Source organism: Branchiostoma floridae, chromosome 9 (genome assembly GCF_000003815.2).
Source record: "Branchiostoma floridae strain S238N-H82 chromosome 9, Bfl_VNyyK, whole genome shotgun sequence".
Lineage (NCBI taxonomy): Eukaryota > Metazoa > Chordata > Leptocardii > Amphioxiformes > Branchiostomatidae > Branchiostoma > Branchiostoma floridae.
This window is the reverse complement of record NC_049987.1, coordinates 17589570-17617058: the sequence shown is the minus strand read 5'-3', so window position 1 is coordinate 17617058 and position 27489 is coordinate 17589570. Positions and strand designations below refer to the sequence as shown.

Genomic DNA, 27489 nt, shown 5'->3' with positions numbered 1-27489 from the left:
TTGCTCCATTGTGGTCAAGAAGTAATACATTGTTAAAGTAGAGAGAAATTGCCAAGTCTTCATTGCATATTCATTGTTCCTGTTGGGAATGAAACAGCATACAGTTAACTCATAAGATTCTTTTTTGATCTATTACAGGCTGTGGCTCAAGAACAGCATGATGTGGCCATGAGACTTGCCCAAAGATGTAAAGAGATGCTGGCCAGGTTGCCAAAAGAAGTAAGTACAATGCCATGTGAACAATGCTAAAACTGCAGTGCAGAATAAAGTCAACAGAGGACGCTGTAGTGTTGACAATTGCAATGATGAGGGCTACATGACATGATATTTGTTTCACACTGGCAGCCAGATTGTTTTAGTGAATAGATAGATTGATACACGTTGTAGTTAATATTATAATCCCGTATGCAATATGCAAGCAATTAACATTATTCTTTTTTGTAGATAATTCCTTTTTAGCTTGACAAATCTGTATGTTTTTTTTTTTCAGACAACATTCCTTGCAATGCTTTGTTACAACTTTGGTGTGGAAACGTATCAGAAACAGAAATATGAGGAGGCTGTTGCATGGCTCAGGTAAATTGAAACATTACATGTGCATTGTACTTTTTGTTTTAAATTACTTTCCCTTAAGTTAAATGACTAATGATACATTGTACAATGTACAAGGTTGCTTAGATAATAAGATAGATACATTGTAGTTATAGCACATTTTGTACATTAAATGCATAGTAGTAGTATTAGATACATTACTCACATGCATATGGTTCAACAGTGCACTGTGTAAATTTCTTTTATGATAAATACAGGGAGAGCTTTGAACTTGGGAAAGGTACTGGACAGCCAGCAACATCAAGCAAAAGCCAGGTACAGTTTATCTTACTGTTATATTAACAGTAACTAGATGAATAGACAATCTCTTAAAAGCCTTACATGCATCATGATATTTGGCGTGTAACATAAATGTTTCTGTTTTCGTCACCCATAGGCAAGGACTTTGAGACTTCTTGCTAGTGCCTATTTGGAATGGGACAGCAAGCAGCACTGGCAGAAAGCACTGAATGCAGTAGGTATGACATCCTGACTATCTTGTACAATGTACATGTATATTAGAAAATGTTAACAATACTCCTCTGGGTATGTAATTTTATTGATTCAACATTGTATAATATTAGACTGTTGTAAAGCACATCTATAGGCAGATGAGTATGTCCTTGGTAGTTAGGAAAACTTTTAAAGGTATGAATTCAAGATAGGAATAATGCAGTAAGTTTTTGTGTGGCATTTTATATGAATCATAATGCTTTAGTTTTGTGCTTGGACAAGCAGAAACAAAGATTCTATAATTTATGTAATTCCAGACTGACTGCCAATCTTATTTTCACAGGTCTGGCCAACTCGGTAAGTAAACAATTGTTGTTGTTGTTTTTGTTTTTGTGAGTGTTGTTCAATAAAAAAGGAAAATAACAGTCTTGACTATCTGTTAATCAAAGGAAGTGTTGACATGTTCTGCAAAGTTAGCATGGCCCATTGGTTATCCATTTAAATGATCAGACTTATTTGCCAGGGTAAGCTACGTAATTATAATTTTTTGGCATCTACACAGGGGTACAAGCATTCTTCATCTATTGTTTTTACTTTAGGAACATTCCCATCCTGCTGGTCTACACCTTAAGGTTCACATCCTCCTCGTATCAGATACTGTGGAGGACAACAGGCTTGTGTCAGGTAAATCAACCATTTTCATCAGTTTGAAAGAATCAAATAATCAAGAAATTGCAGTGGAATTTGAGTATTAGTAATGTTACAACAATGTTGGAGACATTTGTATGTTTGTGTAACAATATTTTTGCCATTATTTTCACAGCTGTAACAGACTGCCTCCATCATCCAGAACTCACTGTGGAACTAGCACTCAACACAATCAAACTGCTTATAGAACATAAAAGGTATGAGAGACAATATTACCTAGAAGTTTTTGTACGGTTTTCTTGAATAGTTCAGACCATTTGAAGGGTGCGTTTCAATGCTTTTTTAAATGAAACATTCTTACTGTTCAGTACTGTACTATTGTGTAGAATGGGGTTGGCATGCCTTTTCTGGTGTACTGTTTTGATTCACTGTTAAATCATAGTAAGCCCGATCTAGTGTTAAAAGTTGTCAGTCAATTATTTGTGAGTCATAATTGGTCGCCTTAGGTCTACAAAGCACACACTTGCTAATTGCTATATCCTAAAATCAATTTCTTTGTACGTTGTTTCATATTGCAAAGTCAAAACACTAGGCCAAAAGTGATAATCATCGTTCGAAGACTAGGTTTGCCAAACACTCCATGAAAATGATAATATGCAATATTGAATAAACCTGTTACCCAAATATTTTACCCAGACATTGTCAAGCATTTGAAAGCATTGTAAATTCTCATGACTTTTCTGTTTAGCATTTTCTGTTTATTTAGGCATTTAGCATGCCTAGATAAACCACTATAGCAATACCAGGATCCTCCCATGCAGACCCTCTAGGATATCCCTAACATATCTGTTTACAATCTGATAGAGCACAGCTGGCACTAGATGGGGTAAAACAGCTGACCCAGCAGTTCCAGGCCTCCCCAGAACTGGGGAAAGTTTACCTACTCCACCTAAGGATTCTACTGGACAACAGACAGATGCAGGCAGCAAAGGCCCTTGTAGAGGACTGCATTACTGGTTAGTTTCTATAGGTTGTTAAACTGGAGGCTGGAGAAACCTCAGTGGAAAATGGTATCAAGGTTAGAAACAATGGATAGAATCTTGTCTTAAAAGTTGTATGCCTAACCCTTCATTGTTGTCACATCATTTTTCGCATGGTTAAAGAATAAGAGCAACCCAAAGATGTCTAACAAAGAGGGTTTTAAACTTTGACTGTATAACAGTAATGGACATTGACTGTTATTTGATATTATGCCAAACTGAAGTCAATATGTATTATATCATGATTTTTATTTGACAAAATTTCTCTTTGCAGGTCACAATACCACACAGCCACTAGATACAACTACCAGGAAGCGTTTCCACCTCCTTTTATGGGAACAGGCTGCCCAAGCATATGAGGTAGACCAGATCACAATAATGTATTCTGTCTATAGAAGAGACTTTCACCATGAATTCTGTTAGTAGTTATTTGTAATACGTACATTCATATTACATACAATGCATACATTATTGGATGTTGATAGACGTTGTATGTTTTATTTCTGCAGGCAAACGAATATGAAGAGGCACTCAGATGGTACGACTACTCAAGGAACTTGTTCTCTTCCAATGATAGACACGATAACAACATGGCCAAATTAGAGAGGAACAGGAGTGCATGCTACTTACATCTCAAGCAGTATGATAAGGTACAGAAACTAACAGGGCCTAGTTAGGGAGGGTGATAGCCTAGTTAGGGAGGAGAATAAAGGGTTTTGCTGTGCATTTAAGACTCCTGAAAAAGAACCAGAATACCAAGTAAGGTCAAACCTGCACATTGTCAAGTGACCACTTCTATGTATGGACCATTTGGATAATGTGGCCACTTTTTGGTGGTACCTTAGATAATTTTTGCCATTGACACAAGCATTGGGAATCCTGTCTATAGTGACCACCTGTCAATATATGCAAGACGGTCCCTGGGTGGTCTGCTCGGGCAGGTTTGACTGTGAACGATATTGTTGTTAGACAGGCAAGTAGTTTCATATATTGTGAGATGATTAGGAAGTATAACTATCAGGAATGAGGATTTATTGTAGCATTGTTGTTGGTGATTATATCTGCTGTAAGGAGAATAGTGGTGGTAGCAAATCAGCACTTAGGACAGGGTTATAGCAGCCAAGGATTGGCAATATAAAGTTGTGAAAGTTTTTCAGTACCAAGGACAGGTCTTTGCATATTGCTACATGTAGGATGTGATAATGATGGTGATGAGAATACAGGTTTTTAAGTACCAAGACCTTTTCAGTGTCAAGGACATGTCTTTGCAGATAGCTACATGTAGGATGTGAACAATGACAATATAAAGAATACAGGTTTTTAAGTACCAAGAACTTTTCAGTACCAAGGACAGGTCTTTGCAGATAGCTACATGTAGGATGTGATAATGACAATATAAGGAATACAGGTTTTTAAGTACCAAGACCTTTTCAGTACCAAGGACAGGTCTTTGCAGATAGCTACATGTAGGATGTGATAATGACAATATAAGGAATACAGGTTTTTAAGTACCAAGACCTTTTCAGTACCAAGGACATGTCTTTGCAGATAGCTACATGTAGGATGTGATAATGACAATATAAAGAATACAGGTTTTTAAGTACCAAGACCTTTTCAGTACCAAGGACATGTCTTTGCAGATAGCTACATGTAAGATGTGATGATGACAATAAGGAAAAAAGGTTTTTAAGGACATTTTCCATTTGTTTTACAGGCATTAGAGGCAGCAAGGCAGGCTGAGACATGTGACCCCACCAGCGCCCACACCCAGTATGCACTCTTCAAGATTGGTCTTTTACAAGGAAATAGTGATGCTGGTGAGATTGAACGATGTTATTTTCAACAGTTGTTTTTTGTTTGTTTGTGGTAACGGTTTCCACTTTTGAAATTTGTTGTTTGTACATTAGGAAAATACTGTATGTCACAATATGTCGTAGCACATTTTGTGTACCCATTTTTTTCTGTATCTTTAATATTTCTGTAGCCATTGAGGCAATAGAGAAAATGGGCACTGTGGATGAGAAGGGAGAGGAAAACAGCACTATTGAAGGGCTAGTCTGCCTGGCAGCACAGCTGGCTTTTGAGGTTAGTATTTTAGATATGATTCAGTTTGCTTACATAGATTACATTGCATTTTGTTGTTCAACAGTAACGGAACTATAGTTAAGTTTTTTACCCATGCATACCATTGTGTGAAGTGCATTATTTTATGTCATAGTCTGTATAGACTGACTGACAATGTAATCATGCTGAAGTGTCAAGTGACTAGCACATTTCAGTGAGGCAGTTTTGACGATACTTTGCAGTAGGCTGAACATTGGTAGTCTAATGATTATCTTAGATATGTTCTTTTCATGGCTTTTGTCAGTGTATGCGGCTTGTTTTTCAATCAATTACTTATTTTCAGGAAAGTAACAGGGATGTGGCAATAAGAGCGTTAGAGAGACTGGTGCAACATTCTCACAACATTCAACAAGTTCTTACTGCTATCAGGTAAGCAGTTAAAACATCTTAATTGTTGAACTATTTGTCATTTTATATACAAAAAGCCTTTGTTTTTACCATGTATCTAGAGATAGACAAAGCTATGCTTCTTATTTTGCAGCTGTCATGTGTCTTTGGAATTTACCTAAAACTTCAATCTGCAAAATGTAAAAATAGTTTGACTACATCAATGTGACTACGAGGTTTATTCTAATTTTAAATATTTTTTCACAGATGTTTAACAAGGCTTCGTCTGACCTTCTCTGCAACATCTGAAGGGCAAAGGTTTGTAAGAAGATAAATGTCACAGTGATGTTTTATTGGTATGTTACAGTTCACTTGAACGCTTTGCCTTACTGTGATATATCTAGCTTACTGCTACCACATAATATTGTGTACTTTTTTATTGAACTAATGAAAACTCTATCCTCCATTGCAGAAGCAGTAATGACATAATCCTGTCTTACCTTGAAACAGGTAAGTGCAATGACTAGTGCAGGCCCCTCCCCAGAGCGTTACTGAACGGCGCAGCGCCGCTCTCAAAAACTCTCCCGCCACTCCCCCGATTTGTAAATCTAGTGTTTTCTCTTTGTATTTTCAGGGATAACTAGCAAAACCACCCGACTCTGCTCAAATTTGACCAAGAAATCGGCAAGCCTTCTCGGGAGATTCACAATAAATCCTTTGTTTTCATTGAAGCTGGCGTGGGGTAGGGTGGTATCTAGCGTGAAAAATCACAATCCTTTGTTTATGTCTTCTTGTTATGCTTGTAAACAATAGATGTCGGTGACTTTAGCATACGTCAACCTCACTAAAAACCTGTTTTTCAAGACGAAATCAAAGGAAAACCGATAGAAAAATAAAGAGCAGACCTGTCAGCACATGGTCAGCGCATTTTTAAGAGCTGAGGACTCCTAAACTGTTATTTGCAGTGATCTCTTTCCGACCTTGGTAAAAATCCATTCCTTGCTTTCTTCTTTCATCAAAATTTTGTTTATTTGTCAAAGATAAGCTGCATTTTGGCCGCTAGTAGCTCGTAAAAATTTGTATTTCTAGCCGAGGCCTGGCTTGCCGGCAGCCATTTTTAATGAGGTCACATGATGCCATTTCTAAGCTCTGATTGGTTAGCCCTAGATTCTCTGCCCTCTGATTGGTTTAAAGTAGGATTGCATTATATATTATGTTATTTTTGGCGGGAAGAGTTACCTGCTCAAAATAAACATATTTTGGAATGATTTACAAGCAGTAGCTGTCTTTGTGACAATATTCATTAAAAATATAGCCTAGACTTTTTTGGTTGTAATTATGCCCTTCCCAAGGAGGTGGCTTCTCAGCTATGGGGTTGTGGAAAATTGTACTTTATTATTTTTATTTTTATTATGCCAATGTGTTTTAATATTGTTGTTTTAATATCATGTCAAGTTGTATTTCATACATTTTCAATAGATTTGGTTTATAGTTTGCATTGAGAGTATACTTACTTGCAACATGTACATGATGTTCTTTACAGGGGGATTTCAAATTGTCATTTATTAAAATTTTGCACTTAAGTTAATTGGGCTTGATTTTCTGTTTCTTTTAGTCAGTAAGATTTTACAGCTTTAGTTTCAGGAGAAGACATAAAATTGCAAATTCATTAAGGCAAAGTGCAACTGTTATACAGCTTCTCTGGAGGAGGGGGTGGGGGGAATCACACTCTCCGGACCACTCCCACTCATAGCCTGTGACGCTGCACGTGGCGTTGACCGCCGTAAGCTTCATTATAACCCAGCACCACTCCCCTAAAAATTTCTGGGGAGAGCCCTGCTAGTGTTATATTATAAGACTCCGATTACAGAGCAATTATAGTGTGTTAAGATGCAGCAAGAGTATACTTCTCCACTTTTATTTTCAATGTTTGTTTTTCCTCTTAATCTCACTCATTCACTCAATCTTTCTCTTGATATTTGAAAATTATTGTAATCTAAGTTTTGAGCCATCCCTCGGACAATTCGTGCCTCTAATTTTGTGAGTGTAAACTGTATATACATGTACAACAATTATACTGGCATTTGAATCAGAAACACTTTTTTTTTTCTTAAGCTCATAACAAACTCCAAGAATTGAAGAAGACCAAAGAGGATGGCATTGTCAACGAAGCAACGTGGTTCATGAAAATAGGTAGGAGCAATTTGCAATGTTACAGCAGTTCTTCATTCATGACAACATGTGTCAGGCTTAAAATATGATGACTTCAGATGACCTTATACAATGTCATGTAGAAGTATTTTATACTTGCAGAATGAAGGTAAATCTACCAAAGAAAGATGTTACACTGTATATAAAATTAATGTAAAATTTGAATAGATTTGAATTTGTAAATAAATGATTGTCTGAAAATTATGTTGACACCTAGAATATTTTTAATGCTAACACCAGAAGAACTGCAGTTATTATAATGACAATTTCGTTTTTTTGGGACAGCGTGGAACCTTGGGCTAAAGTGTGGAGAGGACACCAACATGATGCACCAGTTCTTCAATATGTGTTTCAAGGTATACCTTTGCTCAGCTCTTGTAATTCTTAATTCTTGTCCTTTGTTGCCACCTCTTAAAAATTATGGTAGGTGTCGTTCTTGTGTTGTATGATTACTTCTAAGGGATATTTTCATTGTACACAGATGAGCAAAATGTAAAATTGACAATGTCATTACTGGTTGTTTTATGTAATTTTCATCTTTTGTCCAGTTTTCTTCCCTGTGTCCGATGGACATGGCCAACCTGGTGAGAAAGAAGACTTGTGCCCTGATGGCAGCTGCAGCCTGTCTACAGTCAGCCAGAAATGTCTCAGACCCAGGTGAAAAGGTAATGATATCTAAACCACATTTTATTTTCTGTAAAATAATCATGCAGAAATAAGGCACTTATTAACATGAATTTCCTCACTTTACTCAGGTGTAGGTGAGTGATTGTTTCAATTATGGCTGTCCCATGGATAGGACATATGGAGGTCCTTTTATTGAGGAGAGCTACATTTGTACACGTCAAACATGTAAAAGAACCCACCACACTTATCAAAAAGAGTAGGGGCCCATCCCTGTGTGAGTGCCTGGATGAATTAAATCTGTCAAGATAGCTTTATGTAATCATCTGTACAAACTTGGTGTGTTATGCCACAACAGGAAGTTTACTAAGCATGCATTACAAAAAATTAAGCTGCTTATATATTTCAATTAGTTTAATTTTTATACTGCTACAGAGATTATCTTGTTTAGGGATGCAGAAAAATGGTCATTGTAGCCCAAGAAAATATTTCCACTCTAGTCTTGTTACAATTGAAAAAGTCAAGGAATTTTTTTTTAATTTGCAAGAACTACATGTAGCAACGATTCTAACCCCAAGCAAGAAGTTCAACCAAACATCTTAAAACAAAATTAGTGAAATTCAAAGTTAGTACATGTACACCAAGGTGTAATCTAAACAAAAGCGTTCATGCTTATTGTCTGTTTTACAGATGGAGATGTTAAAGACAGTCATCCTTCATGTTGATGCATGTCGAGAGACTTGTAGGGAAATATGCAACAGCAAGATAACAGACACAGGTACAGTGAGTCTTTTGTCTTCATGTATACTGATATCATAATCATCATGCACAGATGGATTAATCCCCAGAGGGTCATTTTAGGCTACTACGTATTTCAAAAAACGTTTTTACTTTCAGTTTGCAATATGGGCCAATCCAGTGTAACTGAAGGTTGCTCTCAGATAAGTAAGTCTTGGAATGAAATTGGAGGTTCTTATTTTTCTAATGATTTTTATTCAAACTGCCTCCACTTTTAATTACCATATTGTGACTAGATATTGTGATGAATATTGACTGTTAGATACACTTATTAACCTTAGGGAAGAACAGCAAAGACTCATTGATGAGATACCATGATAATTTTTTCAAACCACCGTGAAGTTTATTTATTACGTGATCACAATTTGTAACAAATCTTGATGAAGTGACCCAAGCTTAAGGTATATGATACATGTCATCTGATGTACTTTGCGTATACACAGTGTAATACTATATGGAGTAATACTTCTTAACATGCAAGTCATAACTACATGCTTGTACATGATTAAATGTGCAATGTTATATACAGATTGAAACAAATGCAGAGATCATCAATACTTCATACAAATGTACGTTTATACGTAATACTATACTGTACATATATAATAACAACTACAAAGTATATATGATGTAAAATTGTAAGCATTTTTTGTGCTTTTTACAAGCAATTTCATGTCACTCTTCTAACTTTACTGATCAGGCCATGAAGACACAATGTCGTATCTGGTAAAAAGAAATCAATGTTTCATACCAAAAGTCACTTGCAATCATTCAAATTAGGGATGTCATGAAAGTGCCATATTGATATAAAGCGCAAACAAAAGCAAGCTCTTATAAGATGCTTTCATTCAAAATTACATGATAGCACACACCTTAACACTTCCTGTATTCAAGTTAAACGGTTGTTACAGCTGGTAAGTCTTAATTTACATTCAAACATGCAGATAAATGATAGTTTAAGCAAATAGGCTTTAGATTGACAATAGAGCATTGAACCACAATGGTCATATGCTTTGGACCAAACCACTCTGAAGTGTCTGGGTCATTGGAACCTGTTAAATCATCAGGTATCAGGCATCATGATGCTGTATCTGGTCATGATCAGATGTTGTTGTAACGGTAGCTGTGGTGTTTGTGTCATTCAAAGCGACACTAGGGTCTGGGCCAACAGAACGATTCCTGGCCCACCTCTTCCAACAAATGGTGAAAAAGATGCCACCAATGAGGACAATGCTGACTACTGCAGCAGCAATGTAGCCAATGAGAGTGTACGGGGAGGAATTTGGATTAGACTTTGGTTCTTCCGAAGGTGAAGAGTGAATCAGAAAAGGCAGGGAGACAGTGTTGGTACTTTCAGGATAACTCTTGCCCAGAGTCTCCATTTTGTGTGAAGTACCAGCACTAGAAATCTGTGAAGTCAACAGTGACATGATTGGGGCAGTTGTTGGCGCATTGAACTGAACATCAGCAGACAGTGTGGCAAATGTGGAGCCAACAGGACTTACTGCAGTACAGATGTACAGACTAGCAGTAACATCTGTTATGGTGATGTTATCATTCACCTCCACAGTAACCCTACCACCTGATTCAACTGTTGCATTCTGTCCAGATGGGAGAGTGACTGTGATGTCTGGAGAAGGGATTCCTGAAGCTTCACAGACCAAATGGTTTGTCTGCCCCTGTGCCAGTGTGTTATTCTTGATCCTTTCGAATTTTGTAATGTTTGGCTCTTCACAGATCAGATCTTTAAGATGAATATCTTTCAGCTTTTGCCCCAAAAACTTGTTTGGTTGTCTACAAACGATCTGGTTTTCAAATGAATGGGACCCATTCATTTTTTGCCTGAAGGGAACCATCCTACAATCACACTGCCAGGGGTTGTTAAGCAAAATGTATATGGTCATAGAAAAGTCTGAGAATGTGCCAGGTTGAATGGTAGTTATCTGGTTGTTGTCCAGTAATAGCGTTCGCAGCTTGGGTAGATCTTGGAAAGTACCAGACTGAATGCCCCTTATATTGTTAGAAGATAGCCACAGCCTTTGAAGATTTGGTAGACCAGAGAATGTGCCTGGCTTAATGTCACTTATCTGGTTTCTGCTTAACCACAGCTCATGTAGCTGAGGTAAGTTCGAAAACATACTGGGCTGAATGTTAGCTATCTTGTTTAAGTCAAGCCACAGCTTTTGGAGCTGATGTAGATTTGAGAAAGTACCAGGATGAATGTTTGTTAACTTGTTAGAGGACAGTTTCAACAGTCGTAGCTGTGGTAGGTTTGAGAATGTATCCTGAAGAATGTTAGATAAGTTATTGTATTGCAGCCACAGCTCTTGGAGCAGTGGTAGGTTTGTAAACATACCGGGCTGAATGTTAGCTATCTTGTTTAAGTCAAGCCAAAGCTTTTGGAGCTGATGTAGATTTGAGAAAGTACCAGAATGAATGTTTGTTAACTTGTTAGAGGACAGTTTCAACAGTCGTAGCTGTGGTAGGTTTGAGAAAGTACCCAGATGAATGTCAGTCAAGTTATTGGATTGTAGCGATAACTCTTGCAGGCTTGGTAGATTTGAGAAAGTACCAGGATTAAGTTTAGTTAACTTGTTAAAGGACAGCCTCAACAGTCGTAGATTTGGTAGATTTGAGAAAGTACCCAGATGAATGTCAGTTAAGTTGTTGGATTGCAGCCACAACTCTTGCAGCTTTGGTAAATTTGAGAGAGTACCTGGCTGAATGTTGATTAAGTTGTTGGATTGCAGCCACAACTTTTGCAGCTCACGTAAATTTGAGAAAGTACCAGGAAGAATGTTAGTTAACTTGTTAGAGGACAGCTTCAACACTCGTAGCTGTTTAAGATTTGAGAATGTACCAAGCTGAAAGTGAGTTATCTTGTTTGAGGACAGCGTCAGCTCTTGTAACCGTCGTAGATGCAGGAATGTACCAAGCTGAATGTTAGTTAATTGATTTGAGTCTAGATATAGTTTTGTCAACCTCCTGTATCCTAAGAAAGTGAATGGCGGTATGACTGGGATGAAATTGTCTGTTAAGTCAAGGCTAGTGATCGAGTTAGGATTGAGATGTCGAGGAACTGTGGTTAAGCCTCTGTTCTTGCAGTCACACTCTGGTGCACTGCAGCTGCAGGCTGCAGTTGGTCCAGCTTCTTTCAGAATGATGAGCAGGATGACCAGTAGTTTCCTCAGCTTGTTGACCATTTTCTGTGTAAGAAAAGGGATCTATGATTATTGCATCACTTGCACATGCCAAAGCAAGGTATTTTTGTGTTTTCCACACCAATTCAGTCTTTACAAGAATCCACCAATTATGAATTTTGTGTAGAATTAAAAATTAGAAGAAGAATAAGTGTGAATTTGTGTACCCTCGTGATGCAGACTCTAGACAGTTTTCATGACATTGTATGTCTCCCAGGTCATCATATAATACAATTTATGTATAAATTGTTTTTCACAATTTTAGCAAATTTGCTCTAAAGAGTGTATGAAACCAAAGTACAAAATTTTCTCTTTACATTCCAAAACTGTATCATTATAGTATTATTCATCTAACATACATGTATACAATTATATGCATTTGCGCCAAATATACACCCTTCTCCTGTTATTGATCATCATTGTGCCATCGAAATATTGTTCCTCTCTGCAGACTCAAAAACATGGCAACCAGTTCGGAACACAGCACATGCATGTGTACATACAGTGGCTCGAGTACTCTTAAATAGTACTCTTAAATAGTAATGAAAAGAAATATTGGGGTATATGGCAATTACAGAAAATCACAATGATTAAGCACTGTTTGCTTCTCAAAAGTATGTTATTTGCAAACCCCAGTGCTAGTTTCCAAACTTGTTGCCATATTATTATTAACCGTGATGTAACGTGAAATACGCATACAAAATTGGATTACATTGCTACAAAATCTTCTAGTCTGAAGAAAGATTTTTGAAGGTGCAATGTTCAATAACATCAGGGTGTATATTTGGTGTAAACGTTAATGCTCGTTGATGCTATTATTGGTACATCTGATACATGTAACAGGAAAATGTTGTATTTTAAATCTAAGAGCTACATACAGTTGAACAATCAAACTCCTGTGAAATTATTTAAGCAAGACTTAACTGAAGAGCTGTTCCACTGTGCTCATGAAAAGTATTATGAATGGTAATGGTATCAAAAGAACAATGTACAACAGCTCTAAATCCTATCTGCAATGGGCTACTGTCACTTTGTATACTGCTACAATAACTTGACCATTCCTCTGCCAGTCTTATCCTGTATGGTCTACCAGCCATATCAACCATTAATTCTGACTTATAAATTGTGTAATCAATCATACCTTATTGAGTTGTGTGCAGTCGTTTACTGTTAGGACAAAGACTGTTCTGTTGGCCTTTCCCAATTGCTGTGTTCGTCTATCAAGCTGACAAGGACTGCTTTTTGGAACAATGGGTTGATCTTCCAAGCTTCCTATAATTATAACATTAAGGCAAATGTCATTATGGATGGTGATAGTCCATGTTGATTTGATTATATGGAATCATTGTCATCTTCACATGTATTAAGTTTCGACTGTAAACTTACAGTAAGGAAGAGGTTTTAACCATGCTGTAAATCGTACAAAGGAACTGTGAATTGAGCAAATAAAATATGCTGTAGGTTTAAAAAAAGATATATATCGGAAAACATATATATTTATTCATAGAAATGCCAAGTTGACCAACAATTTCAAGGTCAAAGAACATGTGAAAGAAAAAATAATAATCTATAGTATTTAGTGCAGGTAACTATGACAAATAGTGTGTTTGGTCAAATTTGTTCATTCTTTCTTATCTTAAATTTCAAAATGAACTTCAAGGCAAATTGTTTTGGGGGGCCAAACTTTTTTCATTTTCATCCGCATCAGTTTTGGGGTTTCAGGTTATTGGGGTTGTCATCCAATGTACATGTAACAAAGTCCATGTGGCCTTACTACATTTTGTATATCATCATCCATCCATCATATGCTTCAGAGCAAAATCTGACTGCACAAATACAGGGTTTGAAAGTAGCAGAGAAATTCTGCCACTTTTGTCAGCACCCACCAACATAATTAGCTAAGTCAATTACAAATCAAAGGGCAATAAATGATTGCTGATCTATTCAAACAACAAACACATGATTGAGAATGAATTGTGACTTTTGTTCTTTGCAGTAACCCACTTCCAGACTCAGTCCCATTGTCCATGTCAAATAAAGGAACATAAAATTATGAGTACATATTGTTGTCAATGTGAAACAAGAAAACAAGCTATCCAAATATACGTTGTAATACAATGCAGATACAAATGTAATAGAAGGATTATGATCGATCAGTCAAGTTTTTCCATGCCCCTGAAAGTTTTGAATGTGTGTTGAGAGGATGAAATTTTGATATTAAAATTATACTAAGCTGAGAGCAATATGGATGATTTAGTGAAATACAAGTGGACAAGGCAGAGTGACCCAGGGTTCTAGCCAGGATTTAATTTAGGGCTACCGTTAATGGCAAGGCAGCAAAGCAAACAATTGGGAGATTTTAAAAATGTAAATTAAATGTGAAAGCCCAAGTCATTCTAAGGGTTAACCCTTAAGGGGACTTAATTCTTTCAGTCCCAATATAATTAGAATCATTTTTTTGTCAGTTTGGGGGCGTCAACATTAATCACATTAATTTTGATTTGATGTTATCACACAAATACTAGTAGATACTAGCAGATTACGATTATACTAGAAGTTGAAAATAAGTATAGTTATTATTAATGTCATTGGGGTCAACTGTGGTAGAAAAGCAGGGTATTTTGCCCATAACCCAGAGGTCCAGGGTTCAGATCCATCACGGCTTCAGTTTACTAGTAAGGTACAGCCCTCATATTGGACGTTTAATGGTAGTCCTGTGTTTGAGGATAGCCACACCAAGCACGTTGAAGAACCCACCTCACGTATTGAAAATATTAGGGGTCCTACCCAGTGTGAGCGGTTAAAACCTAGTCTTTAATATGGCTGAATTGGGGGCAATTACGATTTGAATTGAGGTCACATAAAATAAAAGCTCAGCTGCTCCACACTCTTATATGATTTAGCCCTACAAATTGTAAGCTCCTTGCAATTCAGCCCATCTGAGAAGAGAGAGTAGTCTAACGACCCAAAAGAAAAATCAAAGACTGAAAGAGACATAAAAAATTTAGAGTGGAGGCAATAGTGTGGTGGCCTGTTTGCTAAAATGCTTGAGTCGTGGAGTCCTCTTTTAAAGTCCATTTCAATCTGTGGAACAGTCTGCAAACAGTATAGGGAATCACTTCTAAGATTACAGAGTATTATATTCCATTACATGTAGTCTTTAGCATGTCTGAAAACATGTGGGCTCTGATGTAAGAACTTTAGAACTTTATCTTCCATGTGCTGTCTTGCACTATGCACAGGGTATTTGCCAAGAAGTTGACTGTGAATATCTGAGAGATAGTAAGGGCCTTTACTAAGTACTGGGCCAAATGCTCCTAGTCCACTGCTAATTCTAATTCATCTAACGGATGAAAATGCAAAAGACAAAGACTTACCTGGAAACAGTGTCCTGGAAAACTGTCATCCAAGAAAAATCACCTTCTCTGAGCCCTTAACACTTGGTCTCTAAGGCAATCCAAAGCACATTTGTAGACAACTTGCAGGAAGTCTCAGCTGTATAGCTGTTACAGTTACTGTAGTTCCCACTGTAACTGAACATTCAGTCTTGTACTATATATATATGTACACAGTTGGTTCTCCCTCAAGCATAAAGAATTGGATTAATTTTGGTCACTGTGAATCTCCTTTGTAGGCTCTAATATGTTTGGAACGGATGAAAGTCAAGTTCCGTGATGACGACATTCCAATTGAAGCTACGTAAGATGAAAATATCAGTTGCCAAGGAACAACAGGGCCTTTTCATTACAGTATAAGTCCACGGAACTTTGTAACTAATTTTTTTGCCAAGTCGCTTACTGGAAATAATCCCGATTTGCAAAAATAAGAGCAGTCTGTTAAATCCATGCATCAACTTCTCTTTGTAGTTTCTGGTTGACTTTTTTGGCTCTGATAAACAGGCCCATTTCCATGATTAAATTTTGATATTTTGATCTGGCAGCAGGAAAGCTAGCTCAAGTAGAATTTGAAGTAGAATTTTAAGTAAAGAACCGAAGAAAAACAGAACGATAATATGATTTGGTACAGAAGAGGGAACACAGTTTACATCATGTGCTTGGAATCAGAAATTGACTCCATGCAGTGGCTTTAATATAATGTTGTCTCTATTAGAGATCTACACAGGTCAATCACTGAATTAATATCAATGGGTTCAACTTAAGGTATACACAGTTAATAATTAATTATGTACTTTTATAATTCTTGTTACTAGTTCTCCCAGCAGTCATCATAAACAGAGAGATGATAACTTGATTACGGAAGTTAAGATCTGAAATTTAATTACAACGTAATAATGTGCTTGGTCTATACATTATATATACTAGGGTATCAATTTTGAAGACTACATAGAACAAAAATGATACTCCTTTAGTCACCATGTATACCCAGGTATGGGACACAAACAAACACATTTACAATGTTTGAAAATAAGCTGATAGCAAATTACTAAATCAAGTAAATGAGGTTTCACGTATTACATTATTAGGCAACAAGTTTATTTATTTATTTTATTTATTTATTTATTCAAATTGCAACAAGGGCAATACAATGTGGACACATGTGTTAGGCAACAAGTGAAGCTGTACAGAACATAATGGAGCTAAGTAATATTCAATAAGCCTTTTAGAACTGGCAAACTCAGCAAATGGCCTAGTTGAGCACTCTTTATCATTGCAAATGAGAATGTAACATACTTTCTTTCAACCCAAAGAATTCATCATGGATTATACAGATAAGCTTTCATGCTAGCTATAACATATCCTTTGATTTGATTTGTTGAAATGTGATGAAACACTAATCATGAGTCTAAGAACAAGAATTTTATTTGTTGATTAGACTGTTCTGGTGACAGCACACCCATCCTGCTGTGCCTGTATGAGTTTGAGGCTAAGGCAAAGCTGGGAGAGCCTGACCTGACTCAGCTGGTGGACAGGGTGATGGCCATGCCTCAGGCTGATGCCAAGACTCTAGAGACCATGGCAGGTGAGTGACATGTGAACTAACCTTCCAATTATCTTTGGACCAGGTTGTTGTATAAAAAAAATATTATGCTTTTGCTACAATAATGATACTGTGAAATGCATTTAAGTTCGCAGGGAAGTTTCTACATTCGCAGTAACAATATCTCAAACAAATACACTCAGATTGAGGCAATTAAGTTTGTGTTAGACCCAGAAAAGTTCTTAACTTAGTGTTACAGGAAAAAGCAACAAATCAGTCTGAATTACAATAAAATGTAGTTAAGTGTTGTTCAAAATATTGTATAATTTACTATAAGCTTATAGAACACTCTGGTCCTGCTTATGTAAGTCAACCCATACATGAGGGCCTGCATGCCCATTTGCTGTAAGACATGACTTCTTGTAATCTGTAAGGAAAGCAGCTGAGTTATTAAAATCAATACACATTTTGTGATTCGTAGTCACGTGACCAGATTCTAATTGTTTGTCTTCCTTGATTGAAGCGCAATATACAAATGTGGTTCTGACTTCAGTTTAAAGCCTTTTTGGAACCCCCATGCAGGCCCGCACATCATTTATATTGTGAAAGGGGAAATGTAACAATGAAGTGCATTGATTTAGGCACAATCTAGACACGTTTTTTCCCGATATCGGCGAGCCAACAACCTCTCGCCGATAGCTTTTTTTCATCGTCTAGATGGAACTGCAATATCGCCATAAAGATATCGGGAAAATTTCTCCTGAAAGGTCCGGACCATTCGTACAATAGCTTAGCAGGGGTCCCCGATAGCTTAGCAGGGGTCCCCGACAGCTTCCGCGGGCGTGTAGATGTGTCCCGACTTTGGGAAGGCTCATTAGCATATAACGCGGGCTCATAAGGCTATATAGCTGTTTATGACTGCAAGCGCCACGGGTTTCCCGCGACCAACGTTCCAGATCCCTCCCGACACATCCACAGATATCGGTAAAAACTGTGTATAGATTGGGCCTACATTTTGTAAGTGTTAAAGGGGAAATGTAACAATTGAGGAATTGTATTGTCTTCATCTTGTACTAAGTTGTAGATAATGCTTTATCACTAAATTAATGTTGTGTGTATCTTGAAACCATTCCATGAGCATCTATATTGTATATACATGCATAACCACTTTTGCCGAATCCTACAATCTATATTTAATGGATTGATTTCTGTTATGCTTGTCTGTAAGAATGAATGTAGCAATATTGGAAGATCCTGTAGTGGGGGTATTCAATGGGTATTCTGATGTTGGTGTGAAACCACTGGGTTAGCAAATGTCAACAATTGCTGCCCCTTTTCTCTAAGCCATGAATTCAAAACATCATGTTGTAGCATTATGCATAATGCTGGTAAAAAAATCAATAATAATGCCAAGAGACTGACCTATACTTCAGACCTGTAAAACTAAGACTGGCCTTTACTGCATGGGTGATAGGTTTTGATACTTTTTAGGAGAATGAGACAGATGCTAGACTGGTTACCGAGTCTTAACGATTGTGACAGTCAATTCTTTCCTCTGAGTGCACACTCTGTCTACCATCAGCAGTGTGCTGCTAATGCTGTACAAATGTTGACAAAGAAAAAAAACAAGCAGCATCACAAAATCAAGATGATCTAGATTTATATTCAAGGTATCTGAAGTGAACATATCACAGTTTGTACTCAAACAGAATGTTTGTCCCACAGCCGACAACAAATCAATAATTGTAACACTTACTATTAGTTCTATCTACAAAGTTACACATTGCATCTCTAGCATACAGTACAGTACACCCATTTACTCTAAGACTTGTTAGTTTAAACATGATTATCATTAATGTGTATATCATACTGACTTAAGACCTCGCTGTCCTCTGTTGCTCCCCAGTTGTATCATGAGTCATGTACATTTTGTACTTGCCAGCATAGCTCATTGAAAATTATGTACATGTATATCCAGCATTTTATAATATTTCTTGCGTTTTTCTTCTTCTATCAATGTGCAGTTCAGTCTATTTCAACAGCTGCCAGACTTTCTGCCTGCCTTTTGTAAGAGTGTCTTCCTTGCCCTGCAGTTGCCTGGTCATGACAGATCCTACCATGAAGTTCACTGTTTCTCATGCCAGGCTGTCTGTTTGAAGCAGATGTGTTGCTGTTTTGTCCCTCTCCAAGTGCAGGACCTTTCTGTAGATTTGTGGCATCTCCTGTTCCAGTTTGGTCTTCCTGTGGGCTCCCACGGTTTCCCCGTATCACGGCAACAAGTGCCTGACAGACGGCTGTCAGTCTGCGCCAGATTTCCCTCCTGAGGTCAGGCGTGCGGATGAGCGTTGCGATGGGGTTGATGAGCGAGTTCAGGCACACGAACGCCTCCTCTCCCCAGCCGTTGACGGGGCACACGTCCTTGCGGCTGACGCACATCACCGGGACGACCAGGAGGGGCAGCAACCAGAACACGAATGCCACGGCAACCAGTATCATCACCGTCCTGGCCTTGTGCACGCTTCTCTCAAACTTCCTGTTTGCCTCGTCTTGTGCAGCGTTGCCAGGCTGCCCGCCCCCCTCCCCACTCGGTCCAGGATTGTTGCCTGACGTTGCTCCAGCCTGACCAAGTCTTGTCTTCCGTCTTTCTCTTATCTTCAGGAGCACACTGAAGTTTGTGAAGGCCATGATGATACAGAAAATGAGCATTATCAAGGCAAAGCTAACTATGAAGCCCCCCGGATGATACACGTACGGAGGGCAGTTGGCGGAGTCAGTGGCTATGGCCTGCATATCCAGGCAGTTCCACCCCATATTGGGGGAAAAGGCAAACAGGCAAATGGCGATCCACAGAGCAACCATAGGTACAATTGCACGCAGTGTGGCACTGTCAGCGTGGATGTGGAAAAATATAGGATGCCTCACAGCGAGATAGCTATCAATGGACAACAAGGATAGGGCAGAGGCTGAGACTAACTGAGTAAATATGATTACATTGATAAATGTCCATATGAAACCATAGTCTGAACTGTAGCCCCTGTGGTCTACACTACGATACAGAAGTGCGATACCTGCGAGCAGATCTGCCACGGCCAGGTTTGAGATGTAGAGGAACCGCGGTTTGTGCAGTTCTCGCGTGCTGGCGATCCCCAACAGCAGGGAAACGTTAGCAGTGACGATGAGAATCCCTGTCAGCCTGCAGGCAATGGCTGGTCCCGTTCCCAGCTCAAAAGCGTCCTCGTAGGCAGAACATGCAGCGTGAGCCTGCTGGTAAGTTACTGTCTTGTTCTGTAGGTGGTCCCAGTAGCAGGACACCAGGGCTCCGAAGTTGGTGCCGTCTTCAACCATTTTGTGTAGCTGATTCTGGTCAACTGCAGCTCGAAGGATGAAGCTTTGGTTAACAGGGAGTTCAGAAAGCTATACTTGTTGCCTGAGTTGGCAGGCAGGGAATGAAAGACAAGTTTTGGGGCTGGGTTTAGTCTGTTGGGAGCAGATGCTGGTCAACTGTAGCTTGAGGAATAAGCTGTGAGCGGCTGTATGACTGGATGGTCTTGGATGTCTGCAGTTGGTTGGCAGGGAAGGAAAGGAGAATGATGTTACTGCACCTGTTCAGGAAGTCCTGAGTCTGTATGAAGCTGATGCTCAGTGGTAGGTTGAAGGATGAAGCATCAGGTGCTGATATGAGAGGTTGGGAATCTGTGGATATCTGCAGTTGTCGGTCAAGAGAGGGCAAGAAGAGCAATGTCACTGTATCTGATCAGGAAGGCTCCAGTCTGTATGAGTATGAAGGAAGCTAATCTGAAGCTTGAAAGAGGAAGCAGTAATCACAGGAAACTGTCTGCAGTGCTGTTGGTGGCAAGGAGAAGTCAAGAAGCGCGATGTGGCGGCACCGATGGGAGTAAGCACAGGAAACTGTGATGTCAGCTGTAGTCGGCAAGGAGAAGGCAAGAAGCGCGATGTGGCGGCACCGATGGGAGTAAGCACAGGAAACTGTGATGTCAGCTGTTGTCGGCCAGGAGAAGGCAAGAAGAGCGATGTGGCGGCACCGATGGGAGTAAGCACAGGAAACTGTGATGTCAGCTGTTGTCGGCCAGGAGAAGGCAAGAAGAGCGATGTGGCGGCACCGATGGGAGTAAGGACAGGCAGCTGTGCTGTTGTCGGCCAGGAGAAGGCAAGAAGCGCGATGTGGCGGCACTTATCGGTAAGGCTCGAGTGAGTCTGTGGAGGCAGGCCGGAGAATGTCTCAAAGTTGCTCGATTGACAGGTTTTATGCTGGAGCAGTCATTATGAATGTTCCTGCGTAGGTTGTCACCATGGCAACTGTGCAGGCTTTAGTTTGATTGGCTAGGAACATGAAATGTTGCATGATGGGAGAGGTTCTCGAAGGTTCTCGAAGGTTCTCGAAACGATCTTGACGTGGGCTGTTTCCATGGCAACAGCGAGCTTAATTTGAAATGGCAGAAATTTGCAGGTGCGCTTTACATTAAGTTGTACAGCTTTGCAATATCAATGTCTGTCAGCAATGTGTGTTATGTTCATGACGTACGACATCCTGCGTTACCACAACATCAGCTTCATTGAAGTGGCAGAACTATGCAGTTAAGCCGGACGGTTGGGGATCCAGAAATGCTTCCCAGTGCTTGTCTGATGGTTTTACATAGCTGGTAACCATGGGTGACAGAACAAAGCTTCCCGATCATCATGATGATTCAGCAAGTTGTGATATCAAGAGACATGAGACAGTGTGAGGAGAAGATTAAGTATATAATTGTGCACCTGTTCATGGACTGAGCCAGTAAAGACTGCATTAAATTTTGTTGCTGCTAATGCACTTCTGAGGACAGGAGATCTCCTGATATTGCCTGACATCTTAATCTGGGACTTATCTTAAGCTTATCCTTCCGTTAAGCTCAAGTAAAGCATCATGCTTGAGTGAGAGGACTCAAGGATTAACATGTTACAACAAGAAAAAGGTTAATTCCTGTGATTTTAATGAGTGTTAGAATCCATCAGACAGGTGTTTCAGCAAGCAACAGAAATGGGCAGATGTTGGCTTGCATGTAAACCTTAATCTTCTATGGTTTTGTTTGTTTGAACCTTAAAGTTAATTTATTCATGAGACGCTCAAATCTGCCCCAGGCCGTTTTTCATTGAGGTCACGAGGAAGGTGAGGGTCAGATAGAATATAGCAGGCTCACAGATTACACCCAGTCCTAATCAATCTATCAACATATATCGTTGCATACACAAATTCTTACAAAAACTTTAAGTAGAGCAAAAGCTCAGGGTTCATACTTTGTGTCTGTTCATTTTATTCAGAACAACACTTAGCAATTGCAAGTAACATTCTTTTCACACAACCACAGTCAGCTTCCTCATAGACTTTTGGCTGCTTCCCTAGCTTTGTCAGGGTGAACGACCTTTAAGCAAAATGTAGTAGAGTTCGTTGCACTCTGATTAAGCTGACAGCAGTCAAACATGAGTGAGGCTGTTTGTGTCAGAATAATTCTACTCACAAAGATGAAATAATCCTATGTGGCTCTGGTAATGAGGAATTTGAAAAGAATTTTACCGATATTGCTGGGACATGCTGAAGGACATGTAGAAAGTGTTTGTGGTTACTTTTCCTGGCAGGTGTTTTAGTAAGCTGCAAAACCAGGATAGCTTATTGGCTCACATGTAAATAACAACATCTTTGTGTTGGTAAGCCATTTGCAAGTAACGTTCTTTTCACACAACCAGTCAGCTTCCGCACAGACTTTGGGCTGCTTTCCTGTGTTGGGGTGAACAAACTTCAGTCAAGGAGTGGCTGAGTTTGATAAGTGTACTTTGATGATGCTGACAGCAGTCCAATATTATGAGTAAAGTTGTTTGTATCAGAAGAATTTTACTCGCATATATATAATGATCCTACGTGGCTCTTGGTAAGAAGGAATTGGAAAGAATTTTAATAATATTGCTGAAGAGATGTTGAAGGACAATTCAATGTGCTGTTTGTGTCAGAAGAATCTGATTGGCAAACATGTAAGGATCTTCAGTCTGTGGCTCTTGTAAAAGAGAAATTTGGAAAGAATTTTACCAATATTGCTGGAGACATATTGAAGTACATACTTTTTGTGACAGAGGAATTTTACTGGTAAACATGTAAGGATCTTCTGAGACTCTGGTAAAAGAGGAATTTGGAAAGAATTTTACTAACATTGCTGGAGAGATGCTGATGACGCACCGTGGATATGATGAGGTTTTCTCCTGTCAGTGATGTATGCGGTCTCACAGGTGGAAGGAATGTCATGTATTTTATTTACCAGAGTTTGAAAAGGGGTAACTACAGGCCATCTTATGGCTGCTCTACAGGGTTGAGGTTGACTTTTTGGAGTAAAAGTCTGAATATCACAGCAAGTCAGTGCCTGGCCCTGAAAATGTGTTTGAGATAATATAACTTACATGTAGTAGGAAACATGTGTTGTGCCTCTGCTCATGATCAACATCCGGGTCAGTGCTGACTGAAACTGGCATGATGGTTTATGCTGTTTAACCTGACATAATTTGTAACATCAATATACAAAACTGTACATGACAATGATTTGTGTACCTTGACATACAGCACTGGCCCAAGAAGCGCCTGCAGCCCAGCCCACTATCAGTGTAAAGGCTCTGAAAGAAGCCATCAAAAGACACTTGCAGGCACCCAACACAGACTTCACTAGATGCAGGTATTACATCTTTAAATAATCCTTGTTGAATATTTTACAGCAATATTAACATCAATATTCATATAACTTGCTATTGCAAGGTTTACAACTCAAAATTCTCTCTATTTCTGCTGTGTCTAAGGGTAAGAATCAATCATTAAGTATTATGATATAAAGGAATGTCCTAAACATTTGTGATTATAAGCTTATTATGTTTACCTAGTACAGTAGAAGCCGCTTAATTACACACTCCATTTGTCAGTGAATTTCGTTCAATTATCCAAAATTTTATGGTGCAACAAAGCAAAGTTACTTAGCTTGTTTGAGCACAAATGTACAATAAAGGTGACCGTCATTCATTCATTAAGCTAGACCGCAAGCTGGATTTTGTGCAACAGTCAGTGTGCGATTATCCATTGTGGCTTCTACTGTACTTGGAAATTAATTTTTTTTCTTCATTTCTTTTTCTTCTTCTTTCTCTTCTTCTTGTTAGGAAGGCTAGGCTAATAAGGTATTTCTGATTGCAGTAAAGCATTCCACAGTTTGATCCAGCTTGTCCTGAACAAAGGGTCCAGTTCAGACCCCAGCAGCAAAGAGGAAGCCTGGGGATATTACACAGAAGCTATGGATGTCATAGACAACAAGTCACAGGTAAGTTTTTCTGCTTTGTATTTCAAAAGTTCTTCCCAGGATGAGCAAATGAATAGATAGGATGTTTTATCTATCTATTAGTTGCTTCCTCATAGTCATTCATCACATTATCATTAGATTTCTACAACATGTTCAGAATCACCCTGGCCATTTATAATATTTGTGTTGGAAGTAATTATAACTAAATGCTGTAATGATGTTAAAATCCAATTTGCCATCTTGGCTTCAAAGCCATGCTTTCTATACCTCAGGGCCGTCTCTCCTTAAATATGCTTTAAGCACATTTTCCCTTTCCAGTGAAACACTTCATGTCTCTGTAGGGTCCCTACATTGTTTATTTTAATGTAGATGATTACATGACATTGTGATCTAGCTCACTAGACTAAGTACATGTACATGAAACTATGGAGAACAATGATGGCCTGCCTCAGTAACAATGACTGATATGCAGGGAAGATGATGATGATGATGACATTTATTCCTAAAGCACTGTTTGCTATCTTTTATTTAGGGCTGTTATCCTGAGATGGAGGTTCTGTGGTTAATGACCAAAGCTTGGAATTGTGGCATCCATTTACTCAGGTTTGTTGGTATTATTGATCCTGATTATCTACCAGGGAGATATGATCAAGAAAACTAAAACAGGGTTATACAACAAGAATGTTTGATTTTTTTTCTGTATCAATGGTTATTCTTTTCTTGAATTTTAATACAGTATCATGTAATATTTACAATGTGTCATGGATAAAATAAGATATCATTCCATTCATTACTTTGTCGTTTGTGTAGGGTAAATTTCTCTAGTACTTCAAGTGTTTATCTATTTATTCATTTATTTTTTTCAAATTAAAAAAGATGACATAGACACAAAAACGTATTTCTTCTCATTGATGTTTATGTACATAAATCAACCTCCCTAACCACTCCTCAAATCATTTAGAGTATACACATTAGGACTTTCATGGTCTTTTTTATTTGTAATTTGATAACAGAAAAAAAATGTTGTTTTGTAAACAGTATTTTTGTGTGTGTTCTCCACAGTGCTGGTCACTATGTGGATGCTGAACACTGGTGTGGGATGAGCATGAAGTTGCTTAAGCACCTCACAAGTCTAAGGACACACTATGACACCCAGGTAAACTTTTATTGCCATTAACCTGTACTCAGTCTGGTAAGTTTAAGAAAGAGGAAGTGGTAACATTACCTCTGTTCACTGCAGGAAATTTCTTTTTCAGTGTTTTTCTTTGGAATGAAGTTTGTACATTTAGCATATCGGTTAGGGTATCAAGTTCAAAAAACATTTTTTTGACTTTAAATCAAGTTGTCTTGAGGATAGGTTTCATCAAAGAGATATGTTAACATTTTTAATAGTATTTATTCAAAATGAAAATTTTTGACTGTTTTCCTGCAGATGACTGCAGTCTATGGGGAAGTCCTAGCCAAGATTGAAGCGCAGAAAGTACGTTCCAACAAAGAAGAGTGACCTAGCTTTGACAATTCTATTTTAATGAAAGGCAAATCATCATTCTGCTTAATACATACATTAATTGATGCAGTACAATCATTTTGACATACTGTAAACAATATTGTACTGCTTTAATATACATATCATGGTTCAAGGGAACCAGTTTTGTTTGATATTATAGAAATTGTTTGATCTTCAACTTTTTATTGATATGAATTGTAATGTTTTTGCAAGTTAACATTTCATTTGTAATACATGGTGCTTTCTTCAAAGTGCTTGAAACTCATGCAATAGACATTACAGATTGTTGCAGCCTGTGATACATTTTGTTCATTGTTGCAGTTTTCTCCATGCTGTGAAATACAAGTGTTGAAAGTTTTATGCTTAACATGGAATTGTTGAGATTATATAAATGCAAATATTTATTCCTGTTTCCATTAGTTCAAGTAATCATAATTGCTTTATTGTTCACAATATGTTGCAAAAACCTTTACTAATGTCTTCAAGGATGTTATATATGTATCAAGTATGTCAGTGTAGATTTTATAAGATGCCTCTTTCTGCATTCCATCATGCTAATATTGCTGAGCAGAATTAGCCAAAGAATATTTAAATCTAAAGTAATAAATAAGATGTCATTGGCAATAGTTGTGCTTAGTCATCATTTATCAAAGACACTTGTTACATATGAAAATGAAAGTGGTGCATAACTAAGAATGTGTGCATACACGTATTCCACATACAAATGTACTAGTATATATTATATTATATGAAATGTATTTACAGTGGTTTGCGGGAACTATGCAACATCCTAGGAAGGTTAACATTATTTTACATTTACAACATGTCAACTTTATTGCGAACCTGTCGCTCCTGTTCCTCTCTACTGTTTCCCACTGTCAAAACCTTAAGAGTTAATTTTTACTTTTCTTCCTTATCTATGGTAAGATAGCTGACTATACCCCCTCTGGTGGGATATGTAGAAACTGCATAATGGCCACACGCGCGCACGCACTTGTAACGCGCGCGCGTATACAGATATATATTAAAGGTGGGGTCATACCTGCATATATTTTCAAGTGCGCATGATTTCCGCATGAAATTTTGTCAATATGCGGCCGAACGCCCAACATTTAGAATTTTTTTGGAATAAATTAAATTGTACATCGAGCCCATCTGGCGTTTGAATTACGACTTCAGCGTTTCCATTTCGCATGAGGTGCGTATGATTGCAAATAAAATGCGCAACAGTATTTTCCGTGCTGCGAATAGCTGCGTATGAGGTACGTATGTTGGGCGTTTTCCGGACGCACACAACGTCTACCAACCGCATGCCTGACGCACCTGGTGCTAATTGCATTCCAAACGCATTTTAGATGTGTCAGAGGAACAGTTTCTGTTACATGTACTTTTGTCTGCGAGCATTACCAATAGAGCATTTTTGTTAGAGGAACACATTGTACTACGTATATTTTTGTTTACATGCAGTGCAAGTAGAACATTGATAAGTAAACAGTGGAGAGGTTTTTTTATTCATTTGCAAAGCAGTGAAGCAGTGACACTGTACTTTTATAGTAATGTGGGCCATCATTTACCTTTAAAAATTATATGCACTGTTAAGATTGTGTTTGTTTTCACTTTGTCCTTAATGATTCCCTATATCATCTTAGTATTTTAACTACTGTAAAAATCACACTCATACACACCACAAAACGTATTCAAGATGTTTA

At 38.3% G+C, this 27489-nt stretch overlaps 1 protein-coding gene across 1 annotated transcript in view; it reads left to right on the top strand.

The window, feature by feature from the left end:
- Window positions 1-26619, top strand: part of LOC118422464 (testis-expressed protein 11-like) — a 38922-nt gene extending 12303 nt beyond the window's left edge. The window contains exons 8-32 of the mRNA XM_035830058.1: window positions 139-219; window positions 491-576; window positions 810-867; window positions 989-1070; window positions 1388-1401; window positions 1644-1728; window positions 1868-1949; window positions 2557-2708; window positions 3007-3092; window positions 3242-3382; window positions 4447-4549; window positions 4717-4817; window positions 5140-5225; window positions 5451-5501; window positions 5656-5693; window positions 7299-7376; window positions 7680-7750; window positions 7943-8059; window positions 8709-8796; window positions 16850-16996; window positions 23556-23664; window positions 24171-24294; window positions 24806-24876; window positions 25336-25429; window positions 25706-26619. Of these exons, the coding sequence (XP_035685951.1) occupies window positions 139-219; window positions 491-576; window positions 810-867; window positions 989-1070; window positions 1388-1401; window positions 1644-1728; window positions 1868-1949; window positions 2557-2708; window positions 3007-3092; window positions 3242-3382; window positions 4447-4549; window positions 4717-4817; window positions 5140-5225; window positions 5451-5501; window positions 5656-5693; window positions 7299-7376; window positions 7680-7750; window positions 7943-8059; window positions 8709-8796; window positions 16850-16996; window positions 23556-23664; window positions 24171-24294; window positions 24806-24876; window positions 25336-25429; window positions 25706-25777 (2217 nt within the window). The 3' untranslated portion in view covers window positions 25778-26619. The remainder of the gene's footprint in view (window positions 1-138; window positions 220-490; window positions 577-809; window positions 868-988; window positions 1071-1387; window positions 1402-1643; window positions 1729-1867; window positions 1950-2556; window positions 2709-3006; window positions 3093-3241; window positions 3383-4446; window positions 4550-4716; window positions 4818-5139; window positions 5226-5450; window positions 5502-5655; window positions 5694-7298; window positions 7377-7679; window positions 7751-7942; window positions 8060-8708; window positions 8797-16849; window positions 16997-23555; window positions 23665-24170; window positions 24295-24805; window positions 24877-25335; window positions 25430-25705) is intronic.
- The last annotated feature ends 870 nt before the right edge of the window (window positions 26620-27489 follow it).